We start from the raw sequence: 14,838 nt of genomic DNA, 5'->3' as shown, positions 1-14,838 counted from the left end.
GTGTGTGTGTGTGTGTGTGTATATATATATATGTAGACCTGTGTGTATGTTGAACTCTGTAATAATTAAAGGGCATGTCAATCACTGAGGAAAACTTCAATCACAGAACTAATGAATATTCTTTAAATAAATAAAAGTTAATGGGCCTCTGGTGGTGCAAGGGATTAAGTCTCAGCACTGTGAAGCTGTCTGTAGCCACTGCAGCTCAAGATCAATCCCCAGCCAGGGAGCTAACCCACATGACACAGCAGACCTCTCCTGTCTTGCCTGCTGTTCTCCTCAGCAATATATTTCAGTAGGCCTACCTGTTGCTCCTCACTCTGTCTCTGGTGAATCCTCTCAGCCCTCCAACCTCTGGCCTATATCCCCAGCTCTTGTATGCATAAATAAAAAATTTAAACCTCTGCAGCACCGGTTCGATCCCCGGCTGCTCCCCGGCCACCGGAGGAGGGTCCCACATGGCGCGCAGACCTCTCCTGCCGCCCGCTGCTCCCCTCAGCAGTGTACTTCGGTCCTTCTGCTTGCTCTGCTCCCCGCTCTGGCTCTGGTGAATTCTCTCACCCTCCCGCGGTTCTGACTGTACCCAGTGCTTGTATAAATAAATAAACAAATAAAAATAAATCTTTAAAAAAAAATTTAAACCTATGCATTATAATATGGACACAAGTATTTTCACATGGTACCATATTAGCATTAAGAGAACATAATGTTATATGTCCTTTTAATTTAGAAAGTATAAATAAATATTTTGGTGCATTTGGCTACAAATAAGTTATAACATTCTGGATAATGATGAATAAAGTGAAGAACCACGATATAGATGGGAGAACATATTTGCAACTCCCATTAATAAGGGATTAATATCCAAAGTGTATTAGTATTTTCTACATGACAATAAAAAAAGGAATAGGAGGGCAAGTAATTTCAGTAGGTAATGCACAGAAAAATAATTCAAATGACCAACAAACATAAAGATGCCCAATTCTTTAGTAATGGTAAAATGCAAATTAAAACAATGAGATTTGTTTACCTTCTTCTGACCAATTTGGAAAAGTTTTAAAACTGATTGTATTCAGCCATGAAGACTCTCTATAAAGTAAGTGGTTTCATACACTGTTAGTGTCAATATGCATTCTTAAAAAAATTTCTAAGATTGAAACCATGCAAAACCTGGGGTGGGGGATGTGCTGGCAACTGTAATACATGACTCAAACTCAGAGCACTGGGTTTATTAACAAGGAGGAAATTGGAAAAATTGAGTTTTTAAGCCCTCAGATGTCCAGCTGTCCTAACCCAGATAGTGTCCACAGTGTCCAGTAGTTCAAACCAAAAGTTGATTTTACAAGATGACGTTATTCCTTCAACTAGAGCTTAGAGATGGTGACACACCAATAAGTGGTGAAACAGGACCCAGCCCCTAGTGGAAACTGGAGGTAGCACCACAGTAATCTGAAGGCTGGGCTGCACAGCACCAGAAGCAACAAACCAGGAGGTAGTGCTGTATGTGGTGGAGGCAGTAACGGTGGTGTGGTGGAAATGCTGGAGCATCAGAATTGATGGACAGCTTTTAGAGATGGATGGATACAGGTCAGCAGTGCCAGTCATAGGTCAGCAGTGATGGCCAGCACTGGTCAGCAAGTGGCAATGTTGAGGATCAGGTTACCAGTGTTACAGCTTGTTAAGAGATGCTGGGCATAGGCCACTGGCAGACAGCTTTTTCAGAAGCAGTGCCAGAAGATCAGGTACCAGTTTTACCAGTATACAGTTCTTTCAGCATGGGGCACAGGTGTCATTTTTACTACATTCAGTTGGTCTATTGGTACCTGTCAGCAGCAATATGGATGCAGAGCCAGAAGCAGGAGCAGCAGTCAGGCAGTGAGGCAGTGATTCGAAGTACAGATCACATGCAAAGATCTCAGTAAATAAGAGTGTGTAATAAAAGTCTCCATGAATGAATGAAGAGAATGTCTCAATGAATGAAATTCTCTATGAATGAAGGTCTTGATCTATGAATGAAGCTATCTGCTGCCCTACTTATATTCCCTTCAGGGTATCTGCCTTTTAATTCTAATTAGTATCTTTTCAAAACTGACCCTATTTCCAGGACTTAATTGCTGCCCATGCAAGTTCAAACCTGATTGGTCTTTGTCTGTTTATAAAACCTCACCAGTTTGAAAACCAAAACCCCACCAGTGTGTCAAACCTGCCCCAGTGCTAATTTGGTTGTCTTGCCCTGGGGTGCATGGGGGCTGGGCATGCATTGCTGTATACAGGAGACATGGGGCCTCCTCTTACAAGACCATACAGCAATTTCTATCAAAATTAAAAAATTTTTACACTGTAATTTTTACCTTTAGAGTATATGTTTAATAGAGAAATTCATACTGGCATAAAAGGCGCCTGTAGGAAGCTCATGTCCTCACTGAAAAGAGTCAGAAAACATCACCATCTATCTAAATTTCTACTAATAATTTAATAAACAATGTATTGTTCATTTATTCTAGAGAAGAACATGAAGCTATAAAAAATTAAACCCTTGAGTATTAAAAATATCAGGTGAAAATAAAGTGGTCACAGAACAATAGAAGGTGATCACATTTATACAGAAAGAAAAAGACAAGATTTATATATTTGTATTTCTTTTTTTAAAAGATTTATTTATTTATTTATACAAACACTGGGTACAGTCTGAAGTGCAGGAGGGTGAGAGAATTCACCAGAGCCAGAGCGGGAAACAGAGCAGTCAGACTGACGAAATACACTGCTGAGGGGAGCAGCGGGCTGCAGGAGAGGTCTGCGCGCCATGTGGGACCCTCGAAGGTGGCCGATGATCAAACCAGTGCTGCAGAGGCTGCAGGCAGCTTCCCAGCCCAGGGCTCAACCGCTGTGCCACCGAGGAGGCCCTATATTTATATTTCTGCAGGTAAACAAATAGAAAAACTTTTAAGCGATTACCTCCAGGAAGAGGAGTAAAAAGGGAAAGAGTGAAAGTATAAAACTTCACATTTTAGTGTCTATGACTCACTTTTATAATTTTTACTAAAAGAATAAATGTATATATTATGATGTAAGATTTTTTTTTAAATCAGAATAAAAGAAATTAGCTCATAGACTTTCATCAAGTTCCCAGAAGTTGCAGTGACAGTGATAAGGAGGGCAGTGTATGGAAACTTTCTTGCGAGTAAAAATGTTGAAGAAACTGGAGGTGTTTTGCCTGAGTAAGAGATGACTTCTGTTACTCCAGGGAACAGGCCTGTGGTAAAAATCCAAGACACAAATTGAAGCAACCTAACCATTGGAGACCCCCAGATATGAGTGGCCTGCTATGAAAAGCAGTGTGAATTTTTGTCTGATAAGAGTCAAACACCTCCACTTGTTAGGTTTTTTGAGAGTCATTAACTGTATTGGCAGGTAGATGTGAAAGGTCCCAGAATAAACTATCTAAATCTCAGGTTCTGGGATTCTAAATGTCCTGAGTAGAAATTAACACAGGAAATAATGTCCATGACCTAAACTACATAGTGAATATCTTAGACTGTGTCAAGAACTAACATCCTGACAGCTAACTAGAAGAACATAGCTTGATGAGAAAATTCTTAGAATTTTACTTTTGCACAGAGAAGTTCTATATTTTAAGTTTCAGTTCCTTTCCTATCAAATTCACAGAAGCATCTGCTTATCAAAAATACAGAATCCCAGGCCTTATCACACATTCCTAAATCAGAACATGCATTTTAATGAGATCCATTAGTGAGTCCCAATCTGAATTTGAACTATCACAAAACTTCTATTATTCCAGGTTTTCCAAGACTAATAATAAGGAACAGCTCAGTACATTAAAAACATACATATGAAAAACTATAAGTTTTGACTATTATTGTTCATAACCAGGGAGAAATGATGATGAAGAGAAAATAATAATGACCATGTGTACATATACAGGTGCATATATCACATACAACTGTATATAGCACATATAAATGTATATGTATGTATACATACAAATACACACATAAATGAATTCTAATCTTAATGCTTCCTACCTGTCAGTTTCAGTGTTCAATAATTGTTTTCATTTTAAAGAGATCTTCGTTTACCCCCATTCCAAAAGTGAATAGCACTCTCAATTAAATGTTGAATAGAAGAAAATAGATAAACATTTTTCATGCTTTTCACATACTTTTATTTGAAAGTGGTTACTTCTTAGGACATCTTTAATTTTTTATTCTACATTTTATGGTATGTTAAGAATTCTTTATATTGTGTTCAGCATGTTAATGGTTTTTAAGGTTTAACTCCTTAATCTTAAATTACTAGATTTTTATTTACTAGATTTTTAGCATTTTTTTTTTCACATCAGGATTATTGGGGGTTGGGGTTTGTGGAAGAGGTTATTATGAAAGAAGATTAAATAATCTCTTCAAGTGGAAAAATCTTCCAGGTAGCTTGAGATAATCTAATTACCAGCTAAAGCCTGAGCAAAAAAATTACTGGCTTCCTATTTACTTTACTATATCCATTTCCTGAAACATTTTGGCTTCTCACTGTGTGCAGAGGCATTTAATGGAAAATAATGAATTCAGCAATGTATGAGGACATCACAGCTAAACCTTTTGCTGGATCTTCACAAAACATTGCTTTTCATAAACAGTTTCCTAACAAGTCATGCTGACTCTCAGCAGGCTTTGCAGAGTTTAGAGCATACTCTACCCAACCGTTCCCAGATGGAAAATATGCTCTTGAAATTGAATGGTTTTTTAAGTATAATTCTCCATAGCCTTCTGAAAGAGGAAAAAATAAGCTTGAACAGAATGCATTTAGTAGTATGGCCTATAATTCCCCAGCATTCCACATATTTGGATGTTTTTGCTTTTGGCAGTGGAATTTTTCTAATTTAATTAACTCATTAGCGTTAGCAGATGACACAGTGTGAAAATTCTTTTCCTAAGTCACTTATCTAATATTCCAATCCACTGGGTTTACATGTTCACTTTATTTTTTAATGTTATTTATTTATCTGATTCATGTAGACACTGACTTTTTCTGTAACAGTTCATGGGCAACATATAGTCATTTCATGTAAAATATGGAAAACCTCTCTTAAATCAGTAAATGGAGACAAGGCAAAGGAGGGAACTAACTAGCAGGGAAAATCTTGACAAAGAAAGGCAGGGAGAAAAAGAACAGATGGTTGGAGAAGAGCAGCCAGAGCTGAAATGCTTATCTTGGTCCAAGCCCCTGCCATTCTGTCTGTTAGCTTTTACTTCATACAGTGCAAAAATGTAGCAATACTTTGTGTCTGGAAATCAGCTGCCATGCTTCCAATGACAATAAAGGCAAGTTTTCCAGGATAATCCCAACCAAAAATGGATATTCTTTGATCCAAATCATTCATTTATTCATTCATTCACATATTTTCACCTTTATTTTACTAGCTTTATTTTACTAATATACATGTACATATTAGTAAAAATAAAAAATATATAGTATACATGCATATATATATATATAGTCCCTCTTAGATTTCAAACTTCCTTGAGATTTGATGATTTGTAATTTAGATCTTTGCTCTTTCTTTGTCTCCTTCCTTCTCTCCCTACCATACCTCTATCTTTGGGAACTAAATCAGGATCTAGGACAAAATAAATAGATATTGAATACATATTATTAATGAATTATGAATGACATTAATTCTACTAATTATATCTAACAGCTATTGAGTATCTACTCCAGTATTTTAAGACTGGCATCACTGTCTCATAGTAACTTTCCTTAGGTGTTTGCTGTTGTTTCTATTATTTTATAGATGAAGAAATAGAGTCCAAGAGATGTTAAAACATTGTAAGTGACAATTTCGAAATTTGAGCTCAAAACTATCTGGATGTTGCTGCAAAGAATGATGATGACATGGCATAAACACTAACGAGGGCTCTCAACATGTCCCCACTGAGAGAGATTTACCCTTAGTTTCTGTAGAAAATAATTAAGTATTAGGTAATAGAAAGTGTTGACACTGAATTGTGAGGGTGAATTTTATGGTATGTGTATTTGATCTCAGTTTACAAAGAGATTTCTATAATACAAACTGGAAATCACTGAATTTGGGATGTTTTAGCGGTTTCAAGAGCTTTTCCTGTCTTCCATTCCTAAAGACCTTTGTTCAATTTATTATTGACTTTTTATTCCAAATATATTGAAGGTGCATATTAAACAAAGGCCACCGTTTCCAGTCTCTGGTGCCTCATGTTGGCACTTATTTATATAAGGGGGGGGGTTTGGGGCAGTAATTTTAGGGGTCTGGTTAGCATTTAAATAAGGAACTATAAGCTACTGAATAGCTTCTAGGGTGCAAAGTGTAATAAACATGAACTCATGGAATTATTTGTTAGGGCCAGTTTTTATCATCATGCAAAATTTTCCTTCACTTCAGAAAAAAAGCTGTTGTCATATTCCTCAGAGAGTGTTTCCAACCACTAGTTTATCTGCCAAGAGTGGACACCACATTTGGGAATTCTCAGCATTCAGCTTTCTTCCAAATCAGATTTAAATAGACATTTTGTAGTTGAGAATCACTTAACTTGGTATTTTTTATTCTCACGTCCAGAAGGAAGTCAACAGTTTTCTGTTCAGTCAGAGTGCACATGTAAACACACACACACACACACACACACCACTCATCCACAGACACACTCACAGAGACTCATCCTTCCCTATATACCTCACAAATGGATGTATCAATAGCAGAAAGTTATTGAGCTGATATATCTTCCAAAAGGAACTGTTGTTAAAGTACAGAAAAACCAACTACTTTCCTTTATGTGAACTTAACAGATCAGGATGAAAGGATTCCATTATAAAGCTGACAGTTTCAAACATTATTTTTGGTACCTATAAGCAAATCTCAGAGATACAAATTTCTTCTTATCCTCTCCTGATGTTTGCTCTTTGCAATGAGAGAAGGTGCGGTATAGAACAGTGGGGAGAAAGGGAGAAGATTTTGGAGCATTTGAGTCACAGCTCCCTGTCACTCTTGTCTTTGGTATTGGCCATTCTTACCCTCATTCTGTTTCTAAGGCATTTGCACATTAAATTGGAATCTTGTTTTGATAGTTCCACCTTCAGTCAACATTATTTTCTGCACAAAGCAAAAGATGAGTTTAAACTGTATTATTAGTGAGTCAGGGAGAATGGGTGTAGGGAGAAAGGTGCTGATGCAGATTTTAACTGCCATTTTTCTTTTGGTCAGAGTTTACAGATTAAGACTTGCTGGTTGCAGTAACTGCTGAGTTCAGCCTGTCCTGCGGCCCTTTAGGAAGGTAAGGGAGCCAAAAAGGGGCAGAACTTCACCTTCTCATACTGGTGCCCAGTTGATTGCATGTTGTAGTCATTCAGGAATCTTAAAATACTGAAGTGTTATTTCCCTAGTGATCCCATTATTTGTTCTGAGGACAACTGCCCAGGTGACTTTAAGAGGCAGCAAACTTTGAGAACTGCTTTACCAGTAATTGACAAAAACTGGCTGCGTTTATCACAATCTGGTGACTGGGGCCGACACACCTAGAGTCCAGTGTTCGAGCATTAGTATGTCTTGCCAGCTCCCGGATGATTCTGAAGTGCAGTCAGGGTGGAGGTATCTTGTCAGGGATGGGAAACTCACTGCCTGTTTTATTTTGTTTTTTTTTTTCCATGTGCAGCTCTACAATTATTCTTTATAGGAGTTATACCATGGGGGAGCCCATGTGTGGGTGTTACATGGGAAATGGGGGGTACCCATGAGCTTACACAGTCTGTTTTCTGGACATTTAGGAGGCTGCTAATATTCATTATTTACAGTGTCTATTGGTTAATGAAGCTACTGAATCATATGAATCTAGGTGTGGAAAGATGATATCATACATTATCTCATTGAAACCTCACAATAGCATAGTAAGAAAAGCAGATTAGGAAATGTAAACTCACAGAAGTGAAGGAATGTGCTCAAATGGCATAGCAAAGAAGGCAGAGAGCCAAATCTAGTGCCTTTTGGCTCTGCCATTTTTCTCCATTTCTTCTGCCACTACCATTAATATTTCAAAGCAGGAATGGGAAGTGGGGGAATCAGAGAGGCAGAAATTGAGTTAGAGACAACTATTTTCCATCTCAGTTTGTGAGAATGTATGTCTGAGTGTGAGTGTATGTGTGAGTGAGTGTGTGTCTGCAATATATGATTATGTGCATGTGAGGAAATATGCCTTTGAGGTTTTGTTTGATTATTGGCCCTTTAAAATTATATGGTCTATTAACAAGGTTTAGCAGAAAAAATAAATTTCTGACATCTTTAATAATATTGAAGAGTCTGTCTAGCACTGATAGGCTATTACTATCTGTGAGAAAAAGTAAAGAATTTATTAAGGCCAACTCAGATTTCTGCAGATATCAAGAAATAGTATTTTCATCAGAGAAGTACATGAGGGGAGAGGGGAGATAGTATCAGTGATCATCCTTCAATAAAAAAGATGCTTAATATCCTGTCTTCCTTCAATTGTTTAACCATTTTCCTTTCCACAGAGGGAGGGAGAAACCTTCAACCAATCACTTTGAAGTAATGTGCTTTCTTTATGCTCAGAGATATGAGAAGTCATAGCAAAGACACGAATATGACTAGGTTTATGGCACTTGCTATGCTACTGGTGTAGGCAGTGTATAAACAATAATTTTAGGTTAATACTATTCTAAAATCATGACAAAATGTCTTCTTTGAGATTTGGGTATTTCTATGTATGTTTGGATAAATAAGTAATTTCAGAGTTATAAATAAATTTATAGTTGTTTGTTTGTTTTAGCAATGTTTATTGCTGCTCTGTTCTTTCTGTGTTTACAAAGGTATAACATCCATTTATTCATATGAACAAGTGTTCAATGAGTGTCTGTCGTATTGCTATGCCTCAGGTATTATTCTTCCTCGGGGAATCAACTACTGTCCCTGACCTCATGGACTCTACTAAAACTTTTAATTCCATGCATTATTCATAAAGGTCACAAAAGGAAGCCAGGGGTTGCCCAAGTATAGCTGGCTGCTTGTCCAAAGTTATCTCCATGGGGTGTGCATCGATCATCATCAAGCCTTGAAAGGAGAAACTATTGTAGATATGTCAAACAGAGAGGTATTTAATATAAGGAAATTTTTATGAAACTGGGGGAAAGATTAGAGGAGCAAAAGTAATAAGATTGTGGTATTCCAAGACAGGGAAGAGGCTACAGCTTTTTCTTATGCCCATTAGTTAGAGGAATCAAAGAAGTTACTGGAGACTATAGCTACCTCCTGTTGATGCTGCTTAACTGGTTTGAAGCAGATGGCTTGTCCTTTTTTGTTGCCTTCTCTTCTCCTCTCACATTCACTGTTGACAGAATCCAACCTGTCCAACTCAATAGAATCCTTTATAATTTGGTTTACACCTCTAGTCTTGCAACATAGGGAGGAGGAGAGCAGGGGGTGGTAAAATCCAAGAATCAAAGGGCAAGAGTCTGGGCATTGCAGCTTACCCTCAGATTTTTCCTTCAGGTTTTCAAACTCAGGAAATTATTATTAAGACAGTGAAGTGTGGTCAAATTTGAAATCTAACTAAAACTAAGTTTATTGACTGACGTATGTCCTCCCACATTCAAATGTTGATGATATCTAAATCCCCAATATGAAGATATTTGGAGTAGAACCTTTCAGGCTATAATTAATTTTAAATGAAGTCATAAGAGTATAGGCCTCAATCCAATAGGACTTGTGTCCATGTAAGAAAAGGAAGAGACAACAGAAGCATGTGGGTAAAAGAAAAGGTCATGTGAGGGTACTGAGAGAAGGTATCCAAATGCAAGCTAAGGAGAGAATACTCACCAAAACCCAACTCTGCCAGCACCTTGTTCTTGAACTTCTAGCCCCTGAACTCAGGCAGAAAACAAATTTCTGATGTTTAAGCCGCCTACTCTGTGATATTCTGTTATGGTAGTACAAATTGACTAGTATACTAATCCAATACATAAATAATGATTATAAAGAATCAGATGCCAAATTGCAAATCTAAACTGAAATCTAACTTTAAAGGATGGTCCTCTTATATTTGCTTGTCAGCACATTTTTATATAAGCAGAAATATATGGAAATGCATTTGGAAGACTGCTTGCTGATAGTGGTTTCTGAGCAAGAGAGTTAGTTAGTTGATACAAATGGTCACTATTAGTACCAGAGCATCTTAGGGATCTGATTCATTTCTTCTCTAGGCTGTGGTCCTTGTTGGGTAAGTAAATGTGGGCAATTTTTCTCCTACAGTGCCAGAGGTGTTGTGTAAGTGTACACCTTGCTAGCTTTCCCTTTGTGTTTTGTTTCTTCTGGTTGATATAGTTTTGATCCTTTTAGATAACTTTACTCTGATTCTTTCCAGGGTTGTTTTGTTTGGAAGACAGAGATAGTTCATATACTTAGGCTGATAATTGGCAGGATACATTTCTATAGCTGTCCTGCTTATAGCCATAGACTGTGCTCATATAATAATTGGTTAATACCTGTGCCTTATCAGTTGCTAAATGTTTTGAATGTTAGTCTGTGTCTATCAAAATGTATGAAATAAACTTGACCTGGTTAAGCAGTTTAATCAACTAGCCACTTAGGCACACAGGTTATTGAGAACTATCAAGAGGACCTCCATTTCCCAAAATGACAGCCTCATCAGCCTATTATGGAGTATAAAATCCAGTCAGTAGAACTGTTCCTTAATGAATTTAATCACATTTACCTGAAGGGAAAATCAACATACCTAATATTAAAGATTGCCTGCTATGTTCTAGGTACTGGCAAAACTCTTTAAATGGAATTTTTCACTAAACAAAACAATGGTTCTATTATGAAGTAAGTCTTATTATTAATGCCATTTTTTAGTTGTACCAACTCAGGCTTAAATTAGATAAATAACTTGTTTAACATTATCATCTGGTAAGGAGTAGAGAATCAAATTCTAAGATTAGTTAGTGTGTTTAAAACAAACAAATTACCTTAGCCTGCAAGACCGTGTATGGTGTAATTGTGGCTAATCTCAGAACTTAGATTGTGTAATTGTGTAATCTCAGAATTTTTCTCACTTTTTTTTTTCAACTTTGTTCCTAAGAAACTAGTCCCCTATTGGGTCACATTTCCTTTCCCCTTTCATACTCCCTCGCAGCACAGACTTGGCCCTCTACCTGAAATAATCTCCACCCATGTATTTTTTTGTATATGCCTGGCTCTTAACCATTACAGTTCTATCTAGAATTGTCTTCCCTTCACATTCTTGACACTTTGTTATGCCATCTATTGGGGAAAGGGAACTACTTCCCTCCTAGAATCTACCTATTATCATTTTGAGTTAATTATTTGTTTGTTTGCTTATTCTCTAAGACCCCGCCCCCCACTAGAATGTAAGTTCTATGAAGGCAGGGTTATGGCCTCTCTTATACATAGTGCTGTCACCAACATCTAAGTTACAGGTCCTCTGGACATTAGGCACGCAATAAATATTTGCAAAATGCCAAAAGATGATCTATTGTGACCTATAAAACATCAAGACTTTTTGAGATAAGGCTTAGGGGGGCAAGTTTTTGATAGAGGGGAACATATAGGGGCCTGATTGATCTCTCTAACTGGAGTCATCATTATAGAGAGTAGTCTGAGCTATCAGTGCACATTGTCACTGAGATGAGAAGGGAGCTACAAAGTGCATGGTGATCACAGAAAGCAGATAAGGTCGCACCTTACCCCCAAGTTCATTTGACTAATAGTTTTCCGTATAATGATAATATAAAAGAACTTTTGGTATAATTTTCATTGCTACATCCTGCTAAGAAGTAAAGATTGAGCATCCTGCTAAGAAGTAAAGATTGAGCATATTATAAGTGAAAAACTATTTCAGGTGATGGTGGTAATTAATAAGGTAAGTCCCTAAGGACTTCTAGAAAACTTGGGAGAGAAAGAAATTGTTGCCAAATGGAGTAGACTAGAAAGGTCTTGGGAAGGAGATGGGATCTGAGCCAGGCCCTGGAGCAAGGGGAGGAATAGACCAGATGGAGTTGAGAGGTATGATTAAAAGCATGGTCTCAAGAATGTTCTTAGTGTGTTCAGGCATCATAAGAGACTGGTTGGCAGAAAGTGGGCCTTGAACATGATGTTAAAAAATTTTGATTTTTATCCTGAATTCAGAGTGGACTCCCAGGAGCTTCTGAGTGGACTGGTAATGAATTAAAATTAGTGTTTTTACTGAAAGTGAGAGTTGGAAAGTTGAAGATGGAGGAGAAAGCCTATGACTGGAAAGGAATAACTGACTATACCCTGGCTGGGGCACAGTAGTCTAAGCGTCTTTCTGGGGAGGCAACCAGGAAAAAGGCCATATGCTGTGAGGGATGTGAGGTCGTGTCTGTTGCATCCATATAAGACTTGGAGCAAGTTGTGACAATATTTCTTTTCAAATTTATTAAAAACTGATAGGCATAGCACTTTATTAAATTCAGCTTTTCTATACCAACAGCGCAATGGCTATGTGTTCTTTGCAGAAAATGAGCAATTTATGTATCACAAAGTTCCTTGTGAATCATCAAAGACATTACATATTGTTAACCAGTATTTATGGTTAACTTATCTGTGAGTAAATATAACTTACATGTGAGTTATACCATCTTCTCATTAAACCATTTTTACCTACATCATCAATCACCACTGCTCTCTGTCACTGCAGCTGAAAAAGAGGAGATTTATGGAGGCTAAATGACTTGCACAAAGTCACTTAATTATGGGGAGGAAAATCTAGACTCATCTAATTCTTTTATTTTAAGCCTTTTACATCTTGATAAAAACTGGAAGCTAGTGCTTAATAGATATGAAACAGTCATAATATGTATGATACAACTAGATTATTTAGTCATCCTAGTATAAATAATATTAGTGAAATGCAGGGATTCATTCTATTTGATATGGTAAAATGCAGTGGGTTTCCAATACATACTCATTGACAGTAACAATGTCATCTACCACTCATTGTGAATCAACATGTCCCAAAGGGAATGTATCTTATAATGTTTCTCAAATATTAAATCAAACACTTTTAAATTAAATGTTGATAATAAATGTTCATGTTTCAATCTCCCCTCACTGGGCCTTAGGCTCAGCAATGCTTGGTTATGGTGTATGGCTTTGTCAGTTTGAACTTATGGAATTTGCAGACAGCATATATGTGCACAGTAACAGAATGATTCTGGCTGATAGAGAAAGGGTGGGTGTGCAGCAAGTGTGGCATGAAACGGACTGTTTGCTTTTTTCCATAGTCTGCTGATTTGACCTGCAAACCCATTCCCCAACTCCATTAGCAAAACCTATAAAAACACAAGGGCCTCCATAAAGACAACTCTGACATTTGCAACCCAGAGAAATCTTTTGAGTTGAGAGAGCCCAGTTCTATACTTCTTATTTGGACCTGAGTATTTTTGGCTGCAACACTTGTTCCTGGTTAGAAAGTTAAAAACAAGGATCTAAACACTATTCACTTGGATAGTAAAACACATGTTCACTTTTTGCAGTGACCCTGGAAACAGAAGGGGAATTTTTATAAATCACAAAGGAAAATAAATAACTTCACCCATGGAGGGAAAGAGACAGCTTGAGAAAAGGGACTTTGGAAAACGGCTGTCTCTAGACAGCAGTCTCGTGGTAAGTACTAAATATTCATTTACCACTCTATATGTTTTGGCTTAAAATGCATTATTCTTTGACTGTTATTTCCTGAACTCTGTGCTTTTGAAACCTCTATTCCAGTTACCCCATTAGCAATATCCCCTGGGATTGTGTTTCATTTATTTTTTATAAACTCAAAAGCCAGCAAATTATTGGAATGTTTATATAGTGTCTTAATAGGCAAATGTCATAATCTGTCAACATTATATATAATTACATTAATTCCAGCTGAAGTAGACTTTAACCTATACAAAAACACTACTGTACAGCAGTGCCGAACCGTGAACCTATATATAGTTGTTCCATCACCCATTTATCTTAACTTTGGGGATACGTTGAATAAGAATTCAATAGATCTTCAGATATTGAAGAGTGAAGAAAGTTTCTGAGACCTTTGTAGGTATGTAAATTAATTCTTCATAAACTTTCCTTCTAAAAGTTTAAATGATGATGAACATCATTAACCTGGCTGGGTTTGCTTCTGTGTCTATGAGAATTTGATTAGTCCCAGGAAATAGACTAAGACCCTGATTTCTGAAGGCTGGCCACTTTTTCACAGTCTGTGAGCTAAGATGTGTGGGTCACCTCTTCTAGCCTGTAATGCATATGACAGAACAAGAAATCAAATCAAGCAAGACATTCTTTTCTCTTTTGCTCATAAACTGAAATAGAAATTTAGCTTGGTTCCTTCTTAAGTCTGCTGTAAAAGGATGTGTTTTATTCATTTGTGGACTTGCAGTGCCTCTTCCAGAGTCTGGGTCAGAGTAAGTGCCCAATAAAATATTTGTTGATTTGTTGAAATAATCAGTTATACTTTTCTAAATCTGCTGCTAGTAGTCTTGCTCTGTCGGGGTATAGATTAGCTATTTACACCATAACCATTTTCCACCTCACACACTGTTCATTGATGTAAGTTTCTAGGAACTGAGAAAAAGGGTTGCATTAAACTTGTGTTTAGTCCATCTCTTGTTATTAGAATCAACTTAAGTGCCTGTGTTCTCCCACAAATACATGTGACTTCATCACATTTCCTAGATTTTGCCATTTCCAGACAGAATCGGGTGAAGATGATGTTCGTACACATTTTATATGTCTATTCCCTTTTCAGCTTCTGA

At 37.2% G+C, this 14,838-nt stretch overlaps 1 protein-coding gene across 24 annotated transcripts in view; it reads left to right on the top strand.

Moving 5' to 3' along the window:
* Positions 1-14,838, top strand: part of NCKAP5 (NCK associated protein 5) — a 1,249,968-nt gene that overhangs the window by 442,023 nt on the left and 793,107 nt on the right. For 15 of the 24 annotated variants that reach the window (XM_054699647.1, XM_054699644.1, XM_054699645.1 and 12 more), the window contains 2 exons: positions 7,247-7,316; positions 13,570-13,699. In XM_054699647.1, the coding sequence (XP_054555622.1) occupies positions 13,631-13,699 (69 nt within the window). In that variant the 5' untranslated portion in view covers positions 7,247-7,316; positions 13,570-13,630. The remainder of the gene's footprint in view (positions 1-7,246; positions 7,317-13,569; positions 13,700-14,838) is intronic. The other 9 variants (XM_054699660.1, XM_054699656.1, XM_054699651.1 and 6 more) reach the window with 1 other exon arrangement.

Source organism: Talpa occidentalis, unplaced genomic scaffold (genome assembly GCF_014898055.3).
Source record: "Talpa occidentalis isolate TD23 unplaced genomic scaffold, MPIMG_talOcc4v2.1 talOcc4.3, whole genome shotgun sequence".
In the NCBI taxonomy this organism is placed as follows: Eukaryota; Metazoa; Chordata; class Mammalia; order Eulipotyphla; family Talpidae; genus Talpa; species Talpa occidentalis.
Note: the sequence above shows the minus strand (reverse complement) of the source record. Positions and strands in the feature narration are given on the sequence as shown.